General features: G+C 34.2%; 1 protein-coding gene across 2 annotated transcripts; it reads right to left on the bottom strand.

Annotated features, from left to right (window-relative positions):
* Positions 1-2,095: 2,095 nt before the first annotated feature.
* On the bottom strand, positions 2,096-15,141 carry LOC115703159 (uncharacterized). Of its 2 annotated transcripts, XM_030630665.2 has the most exons (23): positions 14,943-15,137; positions 14,504-14,838; positions 14,187-14,290; positions 14,019-14,087; positions 12,849-12,909; positions 11,488-11,627; positions 10,632-10,821; positions 10,078-10,139; positions 9,605-9,693; positions 9,068-9,140; positions 8,919-8,978; positions 8,331-8,477; positions 8,185-8,220; positions 8,066-8,103; positions 7,093-7,179; positions 6,624-6,789; positions 4,739-4,816; positions 4,462-4,598; positions 4,314-4,390; positions 3,459-3,528; positions 3,062-3,127; positions 2,810-2,952; positions 2,096-2,408 (listed from the first exon to the last, which is right to left on the bottom strand). In XM_030630665.2, the coding sequence occupies exons 1-22, from the start codon at positions 15,000-15,002 to the stop codon at positions 2,818-2,820; spliced, it is 2,280 nt and encodes a 759-aa protein (XP_030486525.2). In that variant the 5' UTR covers positions 15,003-15,137; the 3' UTR covers positions 2,096-2,408; positions 2,810-2,817. The 2 variants fall into 2 exon arrangements, with proteins under 2 accessions (XP_030486525.2, XP_060962700.1); XM_061106717.1 differs by lacking the exon at positions 2,096-2,408 and having other exon boundaries at positions 2,525-2,952; positions 14,943-15,141.
* Between the last annotated feature and the right edge of the window lie 5,622 nt (positions 15,142-20,763).

The raw sequence follows: 20,763 nt of genomic DNA, 5'->3' as shown, positions 1-20,763 counted from the left end.
AATGGAACGATCCGCTAATTGTAAAGTTACGGTGGTTGGTCATGCTTCTCCAATTCCCAACTTCTTGAAAATAGACATGGGCATGAGATTAATACTAGCTCCCAAATCACAAAAAGCTCTTCCAACATCTCGACCCCCAATAGAAATTGGAATTGTAAAGCTGTCCGGATCCTTCAATTTAGGTGGAATTTTGCTCTTCAACATAGCACTACAGCCCTCTGTCAAAGCAACAGTTTCAAACTCGCCAAGCCTCCTTTTCTTTGTTAAAATGTCCTTCAAAAACTTCACATAGGTTGGCATTTGGTCCAAAACCTCCACTAATGGTATATTGATGTGGAGCTGCTTTAGAACATCAAGAAATCTCCGTAATTGACTATCGTCTTGTTGCTTCTTGAACCGTTGAGGAAATGGTGGAGGTGGCTTTTGCAAAGACTTTTCTGCAGCAGAATGCTGACTTGATGCTGTAACATCTAGGGGAATTTTAGCAGCTGAAATTGCTGATTTTTTCTTCATTTCCCCCTCTTTTGGATTGAGGAGGGCTCCTTACTGCCTGTTGCAGCCACATTTGACTCAAGATTTTTTCCACTTCTCAAGGTTACCACTTTGCAATGTTCTTTGCCATCTCTTCTTGGGTTTTCGGTGTCACTAGGCAAAGTGCCTTGTGGTCTATTCTTCAAATTATTGGCTAATTGCCCCAATTGAATTTCAAGATTCCAAAGAGAGGCTCTCTGGCTTTGAATTACAGCATCATTCTTCGCCATATAATCTCTCATTAAGCTCTCCAAAGAACTTGTTTGAGAGCCTTGAGGTTGGTGAGGTTGTTAAGGTCTTGGTTGTTGAGAAAAACCCGGTGGAAATGTTTGTTTTCCTTGTGCTTGTGCTCCACTTGAACTTGCCCCTTGACCTCCCCATGATGCTTCCATGCCGGATTGTAGGAGTTTGAGTATGGATTGTTGTTGCGGTTGAAATTTTGATTACCCACATTGCAAACCAAAGCTGGATTTGAAGGACAATTTTCAAAAGTATACCCATCACCACAATACACACACGAAATTTATGCCCTTTGAATGGCAGCAGCTGGGCTGGTTGTACACTTCCTCCCATGTTCATGTTCTTCAAAATGTTGGTCATTGAGGCCATTTGAGCGGTTAGAGAGGTCAAAGCATCTACTTCAAGAACACCCGCTACTTTTCGGCTTGTCCATAAACTCCACATTTGTATCCTTCTTAGGTCCTATGAAATTGTTGCTTTGATACCAAGTTGATAAGAACAACCTGCTCAATTCAGATCAGTAGCAAAAATTAAAGGAGAATAAAACAGGGATGATGGATAAAACGACAGAATTGGCTTTGTATTGAATACTCAGGACTTTGAGAACCTGGTTCTCTCCCAAATGGTTATAAAAGACTTAAAATACTTCACACCCCTCAAGAGAAAACTATCTAGCCTTTTATTACAAAATCAGTGTACCCCAAAAAGAGCTACGCCTTACCCGAGTACCCTTCCTAGTCTTGCGAGAATAAACGTAAGTGATGGCTGGTCTATCATACTAGTCTAGTCAAATATTTTACCATAATGTTATTTGATGTAGTGGTAACAATATTCCTAAAAGGAGGTCATAAGTTCAAAGTTCCATTCTTTAATTTTAATTTTTTTTATGATTGTAATTTGTAGGGATTTGAATTTAGTAATTAATGTAAAATATGATAATTTTAAAATTTATTTTATACACAAATATTTATTATTTTATTTTTTGTTATAGCTAAATTTGTAATTTTCATCAAAATGTTAAAATCTACTGAAAATAAACATTGTTATTAGGTATTATTGTCTCTAACACCACTATGAAATGTCATATTGTAGTTGTCTATAATTTAAAAAACAAAATAAGTGGAATTTGATATTAAATTTTACCGATAGTTATATAACAAATTATAAAAAATGCTAAGCACCAAAATACAGATAAATCACTCCACTTAAATTTTATTTCTTAATTCACCTCTGATCAGGTTGAAGCATCGTATTCCACTCAACAGAATGCTTTTGTGGTGAGACAATAACTTATATGCAAATTGGAAATAATGAAACAACTAGATCAAATCAAACTACTATCACTTTTTGTATCATTATTTTACAGGTTTTGTGATTTATGTAATATTGTAAACAGTAATCAAAACACAAATTTGTTCTGTTCTTTGCACCGATAGATTAATACCAGGAACGTTTTTATTTTTTTATAAATAACTATCGTGAGTAATATTGAGTATAATAAATTCCCCCAAACAAAAATTGTATTTTAAGAAATCATAAACGCCTAGTTTTTGCTGCAATTTAGTAATTAACAAATTAATCTTGGCTATTGTGATTTCCATCAATCTCTTTTCTAACTTTGAATGTCATGAAAAAACCTGTAGAAAGACAAGAAAGTAAATGTGTAAGAATGTATTTATATATTTATTTATACATATTATATACATAGAGAGACTAATGGATTAGGTTTTTTTTTAAAAAAAAAAATACACACTAATGTAATGTATAACATGATTTCTGGATACATAATTTTGTCAATTCAATAACATTCATTAACATTCTTCTTAACTATCTTTTACTGATCGTTCATAGAATTAATGTACAACATTTGCCTATGAATGAAAGGGCATGACAGATTCATAAATGTCCAAATACAAGACTTGGAAATTTTGATACGATGATAGTTAATTCCAACTTGAGAGTAGTCTCTCTCATCTCTCATCTACACCATCCACAAACTTACAAAAACAGTTGAACTGACGTTAAGAGAGTCACCTACCAGCATATTCAACTTGCTTTAGTTAAAAGTTCAATGTCAGTTCCAACTTCAACAATCTTAGCGTCTTTGGAAGTCTTTGCTGCTTTAGCAATGTTATCCACATCAAAATCTAAGGCTATTCTTTTAACAAGACCATCAAGCATCTGTTATAAAAAATGGACAATAATGCGACATATCAATAGCAAGTTCATGAATGTTTGGTCCAAATGAATTAAAATGATAATAAATAATAACTAAAAGATATAAGATTACCAATGATCCAATTGCAACTAAAACACGGAACTTTGAATCCACTTCTAAATTTTCCTCCTCTGCAATCTGCAGATACCAAAATGGACAAAAAATAATGTCATACTGCATAAGCATCATGATTCAAATGGATTAAAGAAAACGACACCATCTCCAGGAAGGGAAATCCCATATGAAAAATTCATTCTGAAAAAAACAAAATATTAAAATCTTAATTTAAATTTCAATGGGAGTGAATCCCATCTAACAAACAAATAGATTTTAATAAATAAAATACCTCTAAATATCAACGTAATATTACTGCAATAAAAGGGGGAATCCCTCCACATTGGAATCAGACAGTAAAATATATAATTAGGATAGGATCCCTTACAGCGTCACTATTAAGAGTGTAACGTACCTCAAGAGCAGCAGAAAGAACTTGAGACTGACCTTCTTGATCCTTCTTATCAATTAGCAACACAGCATAGCTGTCAAATGCCCAAAAGAGAACAAATATCAGAAGTGAATGCAGAAAACCTCACAGCACCACTAAAATAAACCCAAAAAAAGAAAAACTGAAAAGGAAACAAGATCAACAATTAACTGCTAATATGGCTCTATCAAAAAAACAAATACAAATAATATTGCCTGATATTTGGAGTCAATATAGTACTCTTGTTCCTTCGGACACTCAATAACGAACATAGAATGCATTTGGTATGGAAGAATTATAATTCTGGATGGGATAGGACCAAACTGGATAGATTTTTTTATTTTTTTTTATTTTTGAACAACAGACTGGATAGATTAAGTCAGAGTCCTATACTAAATTCGGTAAATTGCAGATGAACTGTAAAAGTAAATATAAAAAGAGAATTTAATTAAAAGAAACTTAATATTAAAATCTTTATTTGAATTTCATTGGCTGTGAATCCCATCTCCATAAAAGAATAAAAAATAAAATAGATTTTTATAAATAAGGTAACTCTAAACATTAACATAATAATACTGCAATAATGTGTGAGTCTAGAGTTCCCATATTTCTGTGGCATAGATATTCCCAAGAAGGCAAGAACTAGATTCTATGAGCACATGCGCATCAAATACTCTATTGTCTTTTTAACTGCCAAATGTAGAATGGGGATCAAATATCTCTGTAATTTCTCAGCTGATCCTACAAGCATGACCTTTTTTTCTTCTTTTTTCTTGATGGAACAAAAGTTCAACATGACCTTACTTAACAACAACAATCAGATGATAATAACACACTTACTTTAGTATCAAGGTTGAATAGGACAACTGCAAATTCTTATTTGGAGATGAATAACAACTGGAGAATGCATCGAGAACCTGCAAAACTCATTTATATATAATTGTACTCATACAATCCTAAACCAGATGAGCATTAATAATATAGAAACCTCAACGCGATGTCTTTGCAACCAGTTAAAGAAGCTAGATTTCTTGAATAGATTGGTGACAAGACGAATGCTTGTCAAGAGATTAGCAGGAAGTGAAGGGTTCTCTGTGACCCTTTTTATTATTTCCATCAATGTATCTGTAAGAGACAAAATCAACGATAACCATAAGCATATAATATATCAATAACATTTACTTTTGCATAAGCAAGAATGCATCAGGATAATTTTGCCATAAAAGTTTAGAGGAAGGGCGGGAGTCAATTACTAGCTTCAGTACCATTTTCAGCTTCAACGTGTTTGAGGAACAAAGTTGCCCCATCTGGGTGCAGCACGACCATCCTGAGAGTATCAATGACTACCAAAAAACAAAAAGGACAAACCGAAAATAAAAATTACATAATGAAATCTCGCTAACTGGTTATACAATTTAGTCACTCTAAAATAGAACTTTCAAGAGCACAGGTAACAATTCAGTTCAGTATTGTGCATTTAACATAACAGCCATACACAAAGTACTCCAAACTTCAAAAGTTATTAACTGAAATATGCAAAACTATACACTAGCCCATTAAGCAAAGAGAATGCTTGTAGAAAGTATCTGCAATGCATTTAAGGATGAGTCAGGGCCACTGCTCGTTCACAGCAGCAACACAATATTTGGCTAAACTCTTAGTTATCAGCACCTTGAGCAATGAATTTTTGTTTAAGCCAAATTAAATTATTTTACCTATTTCTATAATTTTTTTACTTCCAACCTCACTTCCCATTCTACAGCATCTATAATTCTTTTCTAAAGAGAACAAAGTCGCATATAATTGCAGCAACACAATATTTTGCTAAACTGTGAGTCATCAGCAACCTTGAGCAATGAATTTTTGTTTAAACCAAATTAAATTATTTTAGCTATTTCTATATTTTTTTTACTTCCAACCTCTCACTTCCCATTCTGCAGCATCTATAATTCTTTTCTAAAGAGAACAATGTCGCATCAAACCATTCAACCGAGCCAACTCAACCCAACCAATTTTTTGCATTAAAGAGTTATGTTAAGAGTAGGGCATGGCTCATTGGTCTGAAAAGTAATAGGCCATATAATTATGGGATGATTATGGTTTGGGCACACTCTAACTCTATATAACTCAACCCAACTCATTTCTTAAGAGACATTCCAAATTTGAGACAACTTTCATACATAAAATATATTTTACATTTACAAAATATATACAAATATATATTTTACATTTTCATAAATAAATTATATTATTAAGATAACCTTAAAAAATGAATTAACCAAAACACATCACTAACAAGTAATACATAGTTACCCTACTACTTCTACCAACAAGTCTAACGTGAGAATCAATCACTATTATTAACTTTTCTAGCCACACAATGATATTACCCTTACCACCTTAGACTTTTTTTAAAGCACTATATCTACATACATATATATATATATATTTACATGTATTGTTTTTTTTAGTATGCACTAGGTTAAATTATTTTATCATGTTTGTAACATAAATATTAAAGCTTAAAATATTCATCTCAACCCAATGAACCCAACCCAATCATATTGTTGTACCAAGTAGGTTGGGTTGTACAATAAAAAAAATTGAATGGTTTATTGCTTCTCCAAACCGCAGTCATTGGGTTGGCCTATTAAAACACCTCTAACTTAGCCAACTCAACCCATGTGCACCCCTACTTAATACAATGAATTGGAAGACAGGAAAAATCACATCACAGGGAAACTTGGAGACTTTTTCTTTCATAGGTTGATCATGACCACAAAGCCACTCTTATCAGCCTGGTGATGATTTCAACACCCACATATTCTTCAACAAGCAACAAGAGAAACACTTGAAAAAGTACAAGCACAAGCACTCGTAGCTGTCAAACGATAGTGTTATTATAGACCACCCCTAGAGTAGGAAAAGAACGTCTTTCTCAAGAAAGCATGGACCAGCAGTAAGTTGTTATAAAACAAAGCACAGCTTCAATTCAGATAAATTATATGATGTAAGATAATATTTTTCTCTTTTAACCAGGAAACATGTAAAATCAAGTAACATAACACGATTTCCTGACACTGCAGTCAGCAACAAAGCACTATTAAAACTTCTGTGCATACAAAAATGTAACAAGTCTTGAATTCCAACCTGGAAATATCATCGTAGTTGGCCATGATTTTATGGCGCTCAGCAACACAGCAATATCAGAATCTGCTAATTTACTAGAATGATAATGTGAAGTGTCCTTCAAAACTTTAACTAAAGCACCCAATCTGGAAATCTCAAGCTCCGATAAAGCCAAGTGCTTCTTTTCCTTCAAAAGAATAGAATTTTGTTTTTTAGAAAACTATAAATTAGACAAACTATTAATGCCAGGTACACAAGAACGTTTAAGCATAAAAGATCAAAGCAATATATCATTAGTTAAAATACTGATCAAGACATGATAGATAAAGAAGCCTACTTTCTCTAATCAAAAGAAGAAAGTTTAACATTTCACTTCATTAAGTAATCAAATGTTAACGAGCATTAAACGACAATATATAATTACAAGATACACTATTAAAGAAAACAATGAAAGGAAAAAGGACAATATTAGATCACATAAAGAACCTGCCTGATCAGAGTGTAGAGCACTGTTAAGCTCTGTAATCTTCTTGAGGATCCCATCAAACTGAGCTATGTCAAAAACAAGCATTCCTTTCTGAAATTAAGATGGTTGACAAAGATAAGAAAAGATGTTGCATAAGAGATGGATTTAAATTAAAAAAAATCCCTGCCCTACCAGAAAAAAAAAATCACTGAGGTAAGAACAGCGTCAGCCAATAAATTTTCCATTTGTCCAACTTCAAGAATGCAACCAGGAAGCCAATTTACTAAGGGTGTGTTTGATAAAAATTTTACTTTTGAAAAATAAAAATGTGGTTGATAATTGTTTTTTTTTTTAATTTTAAAAGCAAAAATAAAAAATGTGTAGGTAACTTTTTTTTTTTTAATTTTAAAAGCAAAAATAAAAAATGTGTAGGTAACTTTTATTTTTTATTTTTTTATTTAAGTGAGGGAGAAAGTAAAGTAAGAGAAAGTGGAGAGAAAATACAGTGAATATTGACGAAAGAGAAAGACAATATAAACTATAACTAAAAAAACTGTTGAAATAAATTTTAAAAGTAACTTATTTTTGATTTCAAAGTTTTGATTCTTATTTTGAAAAATTAAAATGAACAGTTTTATGAAACATGTTTTTTAAAAATATTTTCACTTTTCTAATTAAAAAAACAAAAAACTGTTAAAATAATGGTTCCAGAATGCACCCTAAAAGATTCTGATTCCCAACTATTATATATTCTTTTTAATTATACATTTACAAAGTAAATTCCAATATGCATGCAAATACTTATGGTGGCAATGATACAATGAGCCCTTAAACTATTTGGATAAGCTTCTGATGATGAGCAACGTCATTCAGCAGAATATCTGAATGTCGGTCTAATTCATAGGCTGTCTAATACATAAAAGTACTTTATATAGTACCATTAACTATGGATAAAGTAAACAATTTCAACAAATAATGAGCCAAGATCTGAGCACACCTTAGGAATATGCTTGAAAGCAGGTTTTGCAACAGTGGCTGTTAAAGAGAGAATTTTGTAAGAATTACGCACATTGGAAATTTTTATTTGAGAAAGGTAATTAACCTAATATACAGTACCAGATTTGGAATATTCTCCAGGTACATATGCGCTAGCTGAAATGGAAAACACAGAAGCATAAACAAGTCAAAACTAGAACAAAGCATAATAAAACCAAGTCAATAATTCATAATGGTCTATGTCAAAGGGTTGACATGAAACTCACAGCCAGTGAAAGGATCGCGAAAAGCTGGATCAGGTGTAAAGTCCTTCTGTCCAGTATTTTGGAGGATGAATTCCACTATTTGTTGCCGATATGAAAGTGGTAGATTCTCCTTCAGAAGCCACTTGTCAGCAGTGTCATATGGATTATCTGAATCAAAAAGTTTGTATAACTGCTTATTATATCAACATATGAATTCACAGTTTTTAACCACATAATAAAATACAAAACATGAGTAACAATGTTTGTCACAGAAAGCCTTTTTATTATCCAGATATTTTCAATTTTTAAGTAGAAATATTTTAGTTCCAACGTTCATAACTTAAAATAATCCACCGCCTCAATTCAGTGTCTATGTTTGAAAACTAATTAAACAAGAAATGTACTTTTGATAAGAGAATTCTCTACAAAGAAACTCATACAGACCAACAATACAATAGATGGTGCGTATATCTTCAGATTGTTCTAGCTCAATTTCCCAAAAAAAAAATAACGAGTGGATGATAAGACCGAATAGATAAAGAATGTTCAGACTTCAGAAATATCAGCCAACCAGATATTTGGAAAAATCAAAGAGCGTGATAGAACTACCTGATCGGTTGTGAGGCAACTTACGAATTGGCTCACCATCTCCAATATCAACATCAAATACTGAATAAAAGAAGGAAGAGTATAAACAGTTTAAAGTCTTGCAGAAAATGGACTCTGTTTTCATATTTTCATAAACAACAAACGCTAACCATAATCATATTCAATTCCATCAAGTACAGGACGCTTCATGCCATCATCTGGTCCATCAACAACTTCACCAATCTATATGCACAAAATGAATTTAATAAATGAGAAGGTACGAACAAGAAAATAGTTCAGTTGTGGAAGATAAAGCCCCTAAAAAAAGTGAGCTTCAGGTTCTAGAAGCATTAAAAAAAATACAAGTAATAAATTAGAAACTCTCTCCAATTCATTTTAGTTACTGACTTAACACAGTCAACTCCTTAAGTGTGTTAAGCCAAAATAATTGTTGGTTCTAGAAGCATTAAAAAAATACAAGTAACATTAATTTTATAAGAAAAAAACTTCCAACAAAGCAATTATTTTGCTCATTAAAAATTGCTATCCTCAGTGATCTCATCGCAGATTAAAGTCTCATAAATTGATGATTCATTCGGATAACACATCCTTGATTTTATGATGAAAAAGGTGCTGAGAAGACATATGTAAACTAATAGCATGAGGAAAATGCCAAACATAGTTACTATGGCAAGAAAGTAAATTACTTTATCCCACTTCCCTTCTCCCAAATTCCATGCATAGGCCACACCATTGTCCCCTTCTCTGACAACTTTTGTCTGGCCGTCACTGGTTCCTGATACAAAATACCAGAACTTACTCAGAGATAGAAACATGGAAAAAAAATAAGGGGTTATTCTCAATACAGGGAAGGAAAAAGAAATTTAAGTGTGCATACTGAAATTATGGACTGATAAAGATACTCTTATTGGTAATTAGAACTATTATGAATTATTTGCTATTTGATTTGGCTTCCTACTAATGCTTACTTGTGTAGTTCCAAATTGTATTCATCTCCCTCCCTCCCTCTCTCCCCCGCAGATGAGTCAAATAAACAAATAGCTATTTCGTATAAACTAAATAAATAAACCTTAAACCAAAAACCTTTCATCAATCACACAGAGAAGCCTGGGACAAGTAGGCTCAATTCACTAGAGAATTAAAACGACTAATTTCAAACCTGGAATCTGTAAAGCCTCAAGCCCGGGTAAATCTTCCAGTTTCAATCCTCCAACTCTCTTTCTAAAACCAGGAAAAAAAAATAACAGGTAAATCAGGTAGAGCTTCCAAATAATAAAGGTAAGAACTCACAAGAAAATCATACCTGAGTTGGACCTAAAAATCCACAGGGAATGGAGCGCAGTTTATGATAGTGAAAGTGAGCATTTATTTGCATAAAAGGGCAAGTAAATAAAGAATAAGCAATGAAATTAATTTGACTAAGCCTATTCACAGAAAAATAAAATAACTGGAGTTTGGCTAGGTTCTTTCCTCCAAACAGGAGACAAAGACAGCTTGACAATTTTCTGAATTTAGGAGTGCAAGAAAGAAAAGGAGATCATGCACAAACATCCAAGGGAGACAGAAGAGACTTGAGAAAAACAAGAGTGTTAAAGTTGCTTATGAGAATAACTGTCCAACAGAAGAGATTTGAAAAAACAAGTATTAAAGTTGCTTATGAGAATAACTGTACAACAGGATACTGCAAACAAATGGATGGCCGAGCTTTCATACCTGCTCAATGTGTATTGGGCAAGCTGAGATGAATATAATTCGAGATCCAGTGGGTCAGCAATTTTGTCCTGGTGTATTGTCCAAACACGTACAACTCCATCTGAACACGCTGTCACAATATCCCCATTTTCCAAGAACTTCGCATCCCAAACACAGCCAGGATGTTCTATGCCCTGAACACAAACTCCATCTGGTACACACCAAAAACTTCTAGTAATTATTTAAACAAGAATAGGAAACTATGTTCTAAGAGCCAATACATTAGCCTTAGTGAACTAGAAGAGGATTGATACAAAACAATGTCAATTGATATTGCAGGCATTTCATGAGCTAAGGTTATATTGGCAAAGAGAGAGAAAAAGAATCACCACATAATAATCCAAAAAAAAAAAAGTTGTGTCAACATTTCTGATCTAAACCCACTCAGAGAGGTACAAAATGAAGTAGTGACTCAGAGGAACTCTTTCATCTAATCAATGCTTACAAGTTTATCATATCAACATTACACTTGGCCATAAATGAATGGCATAATAATATAAGAAGAAGGAGCAGAAAACATGAAAGTTATGTTAATAAAAGTGGAAGCCAAAGGCAATACAATAAAAAGTGGGCCCAAAACCACAATAGTGAAATAGGTTCTTATCAACAGCACAACGCAAATTTGAGATGTACGAAATTAGCACATACTAACCTTGTTTTCAGAATCCCAACTTATGTTAGGAAACTCTTAGTTAGCTGGTACTAAAATGTAGTTACAGAATACAAAAGAATGTCATGCATAATAAAGTGCAGGAAACTCCTAAAAAAAGGCATACAAACTCAAAGCAAGCTCTTGTTTGAGATGAAGAGCACAAACCTTTCCATATTTTAGCAAAACGATCTTCACTTCCACTGAGTATAAGTCCAGAAACATGTGAATCCACAGAATAGACGATAGAAGTATGACCAACCATCTCAAGTAAAACTTCACCAGTTAAGGCCCATAACCTAATAGAACTGTGTTGGGGAAAAAAGATTTTGAGTCTCCACAGCTCAAGATAAATTTTTGTACATGTATAAGACATAACTTATTTTATTTTGTTTTTATACAAGGAAATAAGAACCCTTATCCCCTCCACACACACTCGCACATCCAACCACTTGAGCTAGCCTCAGGTGCCACAGACATTACAAAATTTAGTTGTTTAATGAAACTACACAGTAACAATAATAATAATAATAATAATAATATATTTTGTAATCACCCGAAAATTCCCAAACTCACATAGCAAGCGCAAATTTGAAACTGCAGCCCCAACCAAACCCTACTATATTTGGATATTAAAAAACTATAACATTCGCTACATGCCCAAGAGGGACTGAACTTCAAATCATGAGGGAGCAAACCACATGCTTAACCTTTGAGTCACCCCTCATGGGTACAAAAATAGAAGATTTGAGTTTTCCAAGCTCGATATTTATAAAAAGCAGGCAACAAAAAATTTAGTTGTTTATAGATATTATGATATGCACAAGCCATGATTTGTTTCCCAATAGCCATGAGAACTTATTTGCTATACACGTTGTTCACTAAATTTAGGTTATGTTTGGTAGGAAGGAGGGAGAGAAAGATGGATGAAGAACTTAAGAGAGGATACGGAGTAGGAATGATGGAGAAGATATTTGCTCTCGTTTGTGTTGTTTAGTATTAAGTGTGAAGTTGGAAGGAAAATTAATTAGTAAATTACAATATTGTCCTTTTGAACAGAAATATTTATTACTTAATATATAGGGAAAAATATAGTACTTAACAAATTTTATTGTCTTTTTCTACAATCCTCCATAATTGGAGGGATTAAATTTTTACAGTTGAGTGAGAATGTCTCCATCATTCTCTCCCTCTTGCCAAACAAGAGAGTGAGAGACTAATCTCTCCTTCCATCACTATCCCTCCACCCCTCTCTATTTACTCATCTTTCCCTCCTACCAAACATAGTGTTTCACGAATCATGATCTAACTTCTAAATTCAACCATGCTCGTTCCTCTTATAAACCAAGTGGCATATGACATATGGGCATGTTTGCATATAATATATATACACACGGACTAGTAGATACACTTCACAACATGGGAGACCACTAGTAGATACAATTCACAACAATGTCCTTAATGCAATGTACATCGCAAAGACAAATTAAGAAGATAAAAAAAAGCAAGCGAACACACAAAGGTCTCACCCATCATGTGATGCAGAAAGAATCCCTAAATCAGACATCACTGCTAAGCCTCGAACAGTATCTGCAAAATCCTCACCATGTCAGTTTTCTTGTAGATAAATTGTACACTTTAAGAAAGTAAGCCAAGTTACAAATACTCAAGACATGATACGAACAGATCAAGAAATCCTTTAAACTGAGAATGCCAAAACACTTATCAGACAAAACTAATGGAACTGTAGTATCTTCTAGATTTCACAATTTCATCCAGCTTAACACAACAGATTTAAAATATCTTTTTCTGCAAATGCAGACTAGTAGAGTGAAGTGAACAAATCTCTACCACTCCTATTTCCATTATCATCCAATATTCTAATCTAAATCTTATCTTGCTTTATTTGTTACCTTATAAGTGATTATCAGAGTTTGAGAACTGCAAAAACATAAAAATCAGCACTACACGGAAGTATGTCCCCTTCATCAACCTTAAGCCACAAAGAAAAAGATAAATGACACAACATTAACGTTTATCAAACATTAGATCATCCATTCGTGCAAGAGCCTTATGGAACACATTGTTATCTGAAGCAAAATAAGATTTTATTCCCCAAAAAATGTGAATCAATAATGATCAAAGCCTACTGGATTCGTCAAAGTGAAGATGGAAACTGAAGTGGGATTAAGTGGTGAAAGCAATTGTTTCAGTAATTTGGATCAACAGTAAAAGTGTCTTATTTTTGGTTACTTTTATGGGAAAATGCCAAATTTTAGCTTCTCTTTGGCATCTGTGCTAATAATTTCAAGGGATTCTCATTTCTTCTATTATTCTCAGTATAGAAATACTGTCTCCAATTCTACGTGTACATTAACTTTGGTTCCTCATTTCCTTTGTTCTCTATTTTTGAGGTTTACATTACACTCTACCTTCTAGTAATCTTTCTCTAATCCTATCCATTAAATTTATGTTTCTTACTGAAAGGGGATCTGATTTGGACTTTCCTTGGGAGACATCGGGAATCACCAAACTTAATCACCCCCTAACCCTCCCAAAAAAAAATGGTTTCACCAAATAAACATGTAGTAAAAGTTTCATGTATAGCTGCCACAAAAAAAAGAGAAAAAAAAAAGTTCCATGTATAGCTTTTATACCACATAACACAATTCTATTTATATGTACATAAATTAAAATACCTGTATGCCCTGCAAAAGTTTGTGTGCATGTCTTTCCTTTCCAAAGTTTTATAGTTGTATCACTCGAACCTAGATTATGCAACAAAAAGATAGTCAATACCAGTTCAAAATATCGTCTAACCTAACACAGATCAATTGCTTCACAGAACTGTCAACAAGTTAATTTACCTGTAGCAAGCTCGCCTGAAGGCAACTTTACGATTGTTTGAATAGCAGACTTGTGAGCTTCCCATGATTCAACAGCTTGGCCTTTTCTCCACCGATTCAAAGTGCTACATAAAAGACACCGAAACAAAAATACTGAGCCAGATTTTAAAATCGGGACAAAGATAGACTCATCCAATACCAGCTTAACTTAACAAAAATTCTAATTCAAACATTGGGGGCAAAAACATGTTTTTTCAAAGTATCATCAACAACAATGAAATTCACTATCAAAGGTGCACAGTGCCAACTAGTAAACGAAAAAAACAAAAAGCAGTTACCAATCGACTGAGGATGATACAATGTCGCCGTTATCCAACGCAAGACCCGTGACCTGCAACTGATGGCCCCTGAGAGTGTGGACCTTCTCCCCAGTTCTCAAGTCCCAAACTAGGACCAGCGTGTCCATGCCTCCAGACACAATTGCACCATCCGGGAATTCTTCGGCATCGGGCGAAATCCATGCCAACGGACCCACGAAGCTCGTATGGCCGAGAAGAATTTTAGATGCCGAGAATCGTCTCTCGTCGGAGGGGTCCAAAGACCAGAACCTCACGGTTCGATCCCGAGACGAAGTGGCAATACCTGCATTGCCGCAAACGCAAATCCCTCGAACCTAAAAACAAATTCTCACCAATCAAGTAAGTATATACAATATATACACACAAATAGAACAAAACGATTTGAAAAATCGAAACAAAAATGGGAAAGGGATCCAACGTCGTCTTCGTGGCCGCGAAGTTCACAGCGCAATTTGTATTCGTTGAAATCGATATCCATAGATGTTGAGAGGGAGGGTGTTCGATGGCGCCAATTGGTAGAATGGAAAGAGTGAAGAGTACAAAGAGTCGAGTTCAGGCCTTCAACAAAAATATATAGCTTTGTTACCAAGTTTTCTCGAGTACAAATGATAATTATATAAGCTATTATAACATCTTAGTTAACTTTCTTTCAAAAAAAAAAAAAATCTCTTAGTCAACTTTTATATTTGAAATAACATGTCGAAATATTTTTTTTAATTTTTTTTCATAACGGTATTCGTTAGAGTTACAGTATCATCTTTATAAATTTTTGAAAAATTACAAATAGTTTACAGTACCGAAAATAGAATTCTTGATATTCCAATTTACCACGCACGTTCAAAAAACTTCAAACGTATTTTCGGCACGGTAAACTATTAGAAATTTTTCAAAAATTTAAAGGAATGATGTTGTAAGTGTTAACGTAGATTTTTGTTAACTAAAGTTGAGCTTAAATAATAAACTTACACAGAAAAATGAAAATGGTAAAGAAAAGAAAATGAACACAAAGGTTTTTACGTGATTTTGCAGTTAAAATTCTGCATAGTTCACAAGTCAATCTTATTAATTTCTAATGGTTTCTTAGGGCCTTTTTTCTTATAATTTTTCCTCCATTTTTCAGTATATCTTGCCTCTACTTATAATCACATAGTAGGCAGTTAATTACAGGGTTAATTGTGATCTTTACAACGTTTATCCCCTGAAATCGTGAGGTTTAATTACATATCACGTAGTATAAATGTGGTTATTATTTGAATATCATACAGCTGTGATTTATCCGCTTTTACTGGGTCAAAATGATCGTGTATTTAAACACGTTTTAAATCATGGCGTTATGGGATGTCTCGACAGGAACTCAGTACCAACGACCTTGATAGCGAGCTGAAGCTTTTCCCCTATCTTTCCGAGGTTGATGATGTACTCCTTGTCGTTTCTTCGCTTGAAGACATAACACTTCATTTTGACAATCACAGTTCTAAAAAAAAAAGGTACTTCAACAATCATCATTCGAATCTCAGCTTCTGACTCGTCAAGACTATAAGTCTCACTGAAAGGCATCTGGAGTTGATTGGTGAAAGTAATAGGAGCATGCCTTCCTATAGCGAGATAGGCGCCTCGCTATTAGTTGTTTGGGTTCGCCCGACTGTTATAATTAGTTTGTATATTATACGCTAAGTGTTTTCACAGTCATTGTGCATCGCTTTCATCTTTCCAGGTGTAACGAAGTTGATGTCTCGCCTTGCGCATCCAATGTCGTATGGTTTCTCGTTTATACATGAGGCAACAGTTTATATATCTTTATCTCGCATAAGACCTTACAGTCAACGAGTTGTAAGTATACTCTGTTACTTCTTCATTTAATGAGTTAATCTGTTAAATGTGATTACCGTTACACGCATCGATCTATATTTCCCTTAACTTGACACGTGTCCTCCATTGAAATGGTAGCCAAATTTTGGGTATAAAAATTGCCCCTTAAAAAGTTCTTTTTAATAAAAAATACTTTTTAATAATTACAAAGGGTATTTTTGTCATAATCCCTTTTGCGAAAAACGCGTCCTCTGATCTTGGCGGTTGTACGGTTTCGAGGGTCATTATTAGTATAAATGAACCGTCTTTTCATCTTCTGCCTCACTCCCAACCGTTAGATTTTCCAACCTTTAGCCTTCCCGTTATCGGATTTTGAGTATAAAATAGTGGCTTAGGCTTGCCATGTTCCATACGCTCTTGGTTTTTGATGAGTTTCATCCAGAAATTGGATTGTCATTCTCTTGCGAAGATGTCCCATCCAAGTTCAGAAACTTATCCCTCCAAACTCGTAACACCAAAATACACCAACCACTCTTCCTCTCCATATGCTCCCAAAAACTTCAAATCACAGTTTAAATTGGAAACGAAGGATTCAAAGACTGAAGATCTTTCGATTGATTCAATCCAAGGAGATAAAGTTGATCGTTACAGGCGAACGTCACAAGAGATTTTCGAGGGTAAGTATCATCCTTCGCGAGTGGTGGTCTGACCTGGAATATTATTGATCTTTTATCTTTGTCTCTACAGAAATGGACATAGATTTTGAGAGCAAGTTCAGAGGTCCTCCTCAGGCTGACAAGGAATCCAAGAAGAAGGTAATCCCAGTTGGCGAGGTCATGGGTTCTACTAAAGAACCCAAATGACCCAAGACCCAAGCTTGCACAAGAAAATCTTTGGACCAGCCAATCTGTGGTGTTGATAAATTTCCTGAGGCTGGGAATGAGGTCCCGGTTGCAGGAAATGGGATATTCTGATGTGGAGAATGAGGTCTATGCAGAGGTTGAGACTTTTTACGTGTAGACGGTCTTTTTTGAGCTACGTGTAGACAGTCTTTCTCGAGCTATATGTAGACGATCTTTCTCGAGTTCATCAACCCCCCATGAATAACCTTGTATTCTTTGTTTAGGAAAATGGCTTAATGGTTTGCTCCTAGTGGCATTTTTGTAAAGACAAGTTTGTAAACCAACTTGGGTTTTCTCTTATCTTAAATGCCTTGTACTTTTTCATTCGAACTTAATATAATTGCGTTTGCTTAAGTTTTTATTCACAATGTAAACAACTATATCCTGATCAAATGCAGAGTACTTTTGGATTTTTCCATTGCTCGTAATTTTCATGTTTAAGTAGTTAATAATCTACCAGATTCTTGAGTTACGAGCAGTTGTCAATTCTGCCTCGCAATGATAGTTACAATCTACCTTAAGCAAACTTCAATATACTTTTAATGATTTTATCACTTTGTATATTTTTGATTGCTCGTGTGAATAGTTAGATTATCTATCCATTTACTAGGTTTAAGTACTTTTATCAAGACGTCTCGATATCTCGTTTAGTACTTTCCTATCTTGCGCGAACCGTTAATATTCAGCTTTGTACGCAAGTTTTAACTTTTTAATTTTCCTTTCTCGTCAAATAGGTTTAAACTAAAAATTTATGGTGGTTTGATCCCTTTCTCGTCAGAAAGGTTTGATCAAAAACTTTAAAAAAATTTAAAGTTATGGGTTTGCATTATATCATGTATTTCTTGATGAATCCCGGTTAATCATACACAAATGTCCCTTAAGTAATTTTAAGGAGTAAAGCTTTGCAATTACTTAATTAATGGAAATGATTCGCTTTATTCATAACTGAAGTTAAAATATTACATCAGAAATGTGAGTTACATCATTAATTTATTGGTAGTAGGGTCGCAAATGTTCCACGTTCCAGTCGTTCTTTATTAGCGAGCCATTTAGCCGAGCCAATTTGTAAACTCCAACTCCAACTACTGCTTCGATTACATATAAACCCTCCTAGTTCGGGTTGAACACTCCTGCAGATGCATCTCTCGTGTTTGCAAATACTCGCCTTAGCACCAAGTCTCCTACATTGAATAGTCTTTTCTTGACTCTTTTGTTGAAGTATCTTGTAACTTCGTGTTGATACGTTGCATTAGTGATTTGCGACTTAGTTCGTTTTTCATCAAGCAGATCCAAGGAAAATTTTAGAAGTGCTTGGTTTTCTTCTTAACTATAAAACTCTCGTTTGTGAGTCGATATGTTCACTTCAACAGGTAGCATTGCTTCTGAGCCGAATGCTAGCAAGAAGGGAGTGTGTCTTGTTGTCGTCTTCTCGGTAGTTCAGTGAGCCCAAAGTATTTGTGGTAGCTCGTCGACCCACCTGCCTTTGGCAACGTCTAACTTATTCTTGATAGTACCCTTCAAGGTTTTATTAACAACTTCCACTTGTCCATTCGCCTAAGGCCTGGATACTGACGAGAAGCTCTTAATTATTTTGTTCCTCTCGCAAAACTCAGTGAACAAGTCACCATCGAACTGGGTTCCATTATCGGATACTATCTTCTTGGGAATTCCAAACCTACTTAAAATGTTCTTGACGACAAAGTCCAGGACTTTCTTGCAGGTTATGGAAACAAGAGGCTCAGCCTCAGTCCATTTAGTGAAGAAGTCAACTGCTACTACCGCGTACTTAGCTCCTCCTCACCCAGTGGGTAATGTCCCAATTAGATTAATCCCCCATGTAGCAAATGGGTAAGGCGAGGTCATCATCCTGTTGGGTTTTATGCCCTAAATAAAACTCTTTACAATCTGATTAGTAATCAACATAAGAAATTTGAAGTGATTGATGTTTGCATGAATTCTACATGCTAATGGTTAAATATGTTTAATATGTTTATTACATTCATACACACAAAATCAGTTAAATCCAGATCATATGTTTATTCACAATTACAGTATCGTCAACACAGTGGAATGTGATTGTGATCATATGAATCAAAAGTATTGGTCCCTGTTTCATCAGTGTTATTGGATTTACATTAATGTGATAATCAGCGATGATGTGTACTTACACTTGGAGTAAGTGTTATGTTCTTTCCAGGACATTAGTAAAGTATACTAGTTTCGAATGTATGGAGTATACATTGGACTGGACCGATATTGCAACTAAGTTAAGATATTACAAACTTACCGTTATACATATCTTTCCAAGTCAATATCAGTAGTTGATCTTAAGATTAAAAGAATCTAAATCCTGATATGCTTGGGCTCAACTCAGGAGTGCTATTCATGTTCTTAGATTTATTAGTTAAGCCTACTTTCGGGTCAGGGTGATACGTATATTTTGGGAACATGATAGTATGATTGAGTGGGAGTGCTGAACATAAATATGGAATCTATAGCTTCTACTGGTGTATAGAAGTCAAGTGATGATTCCCTTCGAGCTTAGCAAATAGAAGTAAATGGATGAGCTCTTGTTTAACTGACTAATTATTAGATCACTAAACACCATTTACAGGTAGCTAAGTGTTTTAAGGGGCAAAATACATTGAGGGGTGAGAACGGTAAAGAAATCCCATCTCGATGTAAATCATCTATATAAAGGATCTTTAAATCACAATAAGATTATAACAATGGTTAAATGAGATAGTATATTGGTATCGTGAAACATACAATATGCTCTATATAAGTCTGAGAGTGCAATTCTAAGTTCTAAGAGTGGATTCAACGAAGAATTAATAAGTAGGAATTTACTTGGTAAATTTGGTTCACTTATTGGAAGCTCAGCATATAGATCCATGGTCCCCATTCTAGTTGAGAACATTCTGCTTGTAAGACTCATTAATTGATTCGTGATTGATCAATTATAATTCTAAAGTTAGACTCTGTCTGATTTTATGAATTTTCACTAAGCAGGGGTGAAATTGTAAGGAAAAGAGTTTTCTAGGTTTATTTATTTATTAATAGACTTTATATGTCTAATTAATAATTAAATTAAATGACAATATTATTTAATAATGTATTTTAATTATTAAATAATTAGTTTTGGCATTTAAAAGGTTAGAATTGGAGAATTGGCATTTTTGAGAAAATAGAGATAAAATTTGATAAAATTGCAAAATTAAGTGAGGCCCATTACAACACCTAGGCCGGCCACTTAATTAGCTTTTTCAAATTAATATTTTCATTATTTTAATGCCAAATAATTCTAAACCTAGACCTAGTAGTTGCCTATAAATAGAAAGTGATGGCTCAGTCAAATCACAAGTTTTCAGATTAGCTTTCTGACAGAAATTTCTCTCTTCAGAAAACTGAGCCTTCCTCACTCTCTACCTTGGCCGAAATCTCTCTCTCTCTTTTCCCTTCATCTTTTTCGTGACCCTAGTGAAAGAGTAAGTGCCCACACACAGCAAGCAGTAACTCAATCATAGA

The sequence above is a fragment of the Cannabis sativa genome, chromosome X (genome assembly GCF_029168945.1).
Source record: "Cannabis sativa cultivar Pink pepper isolate KNU-18-1 chromosome X, ASM2916894v1, whole genome shotgun sequence".
Taxonomy (NCBI): Eukaryota; Viridiplantae; Streptophyta; class Magnoliopsida; order Rosales; family Cannabaceae; genus Cannabis; species Cannabis sativa.
This window is presented reverse-complemented; position numbering and strand designations above follow the sequence as displayed.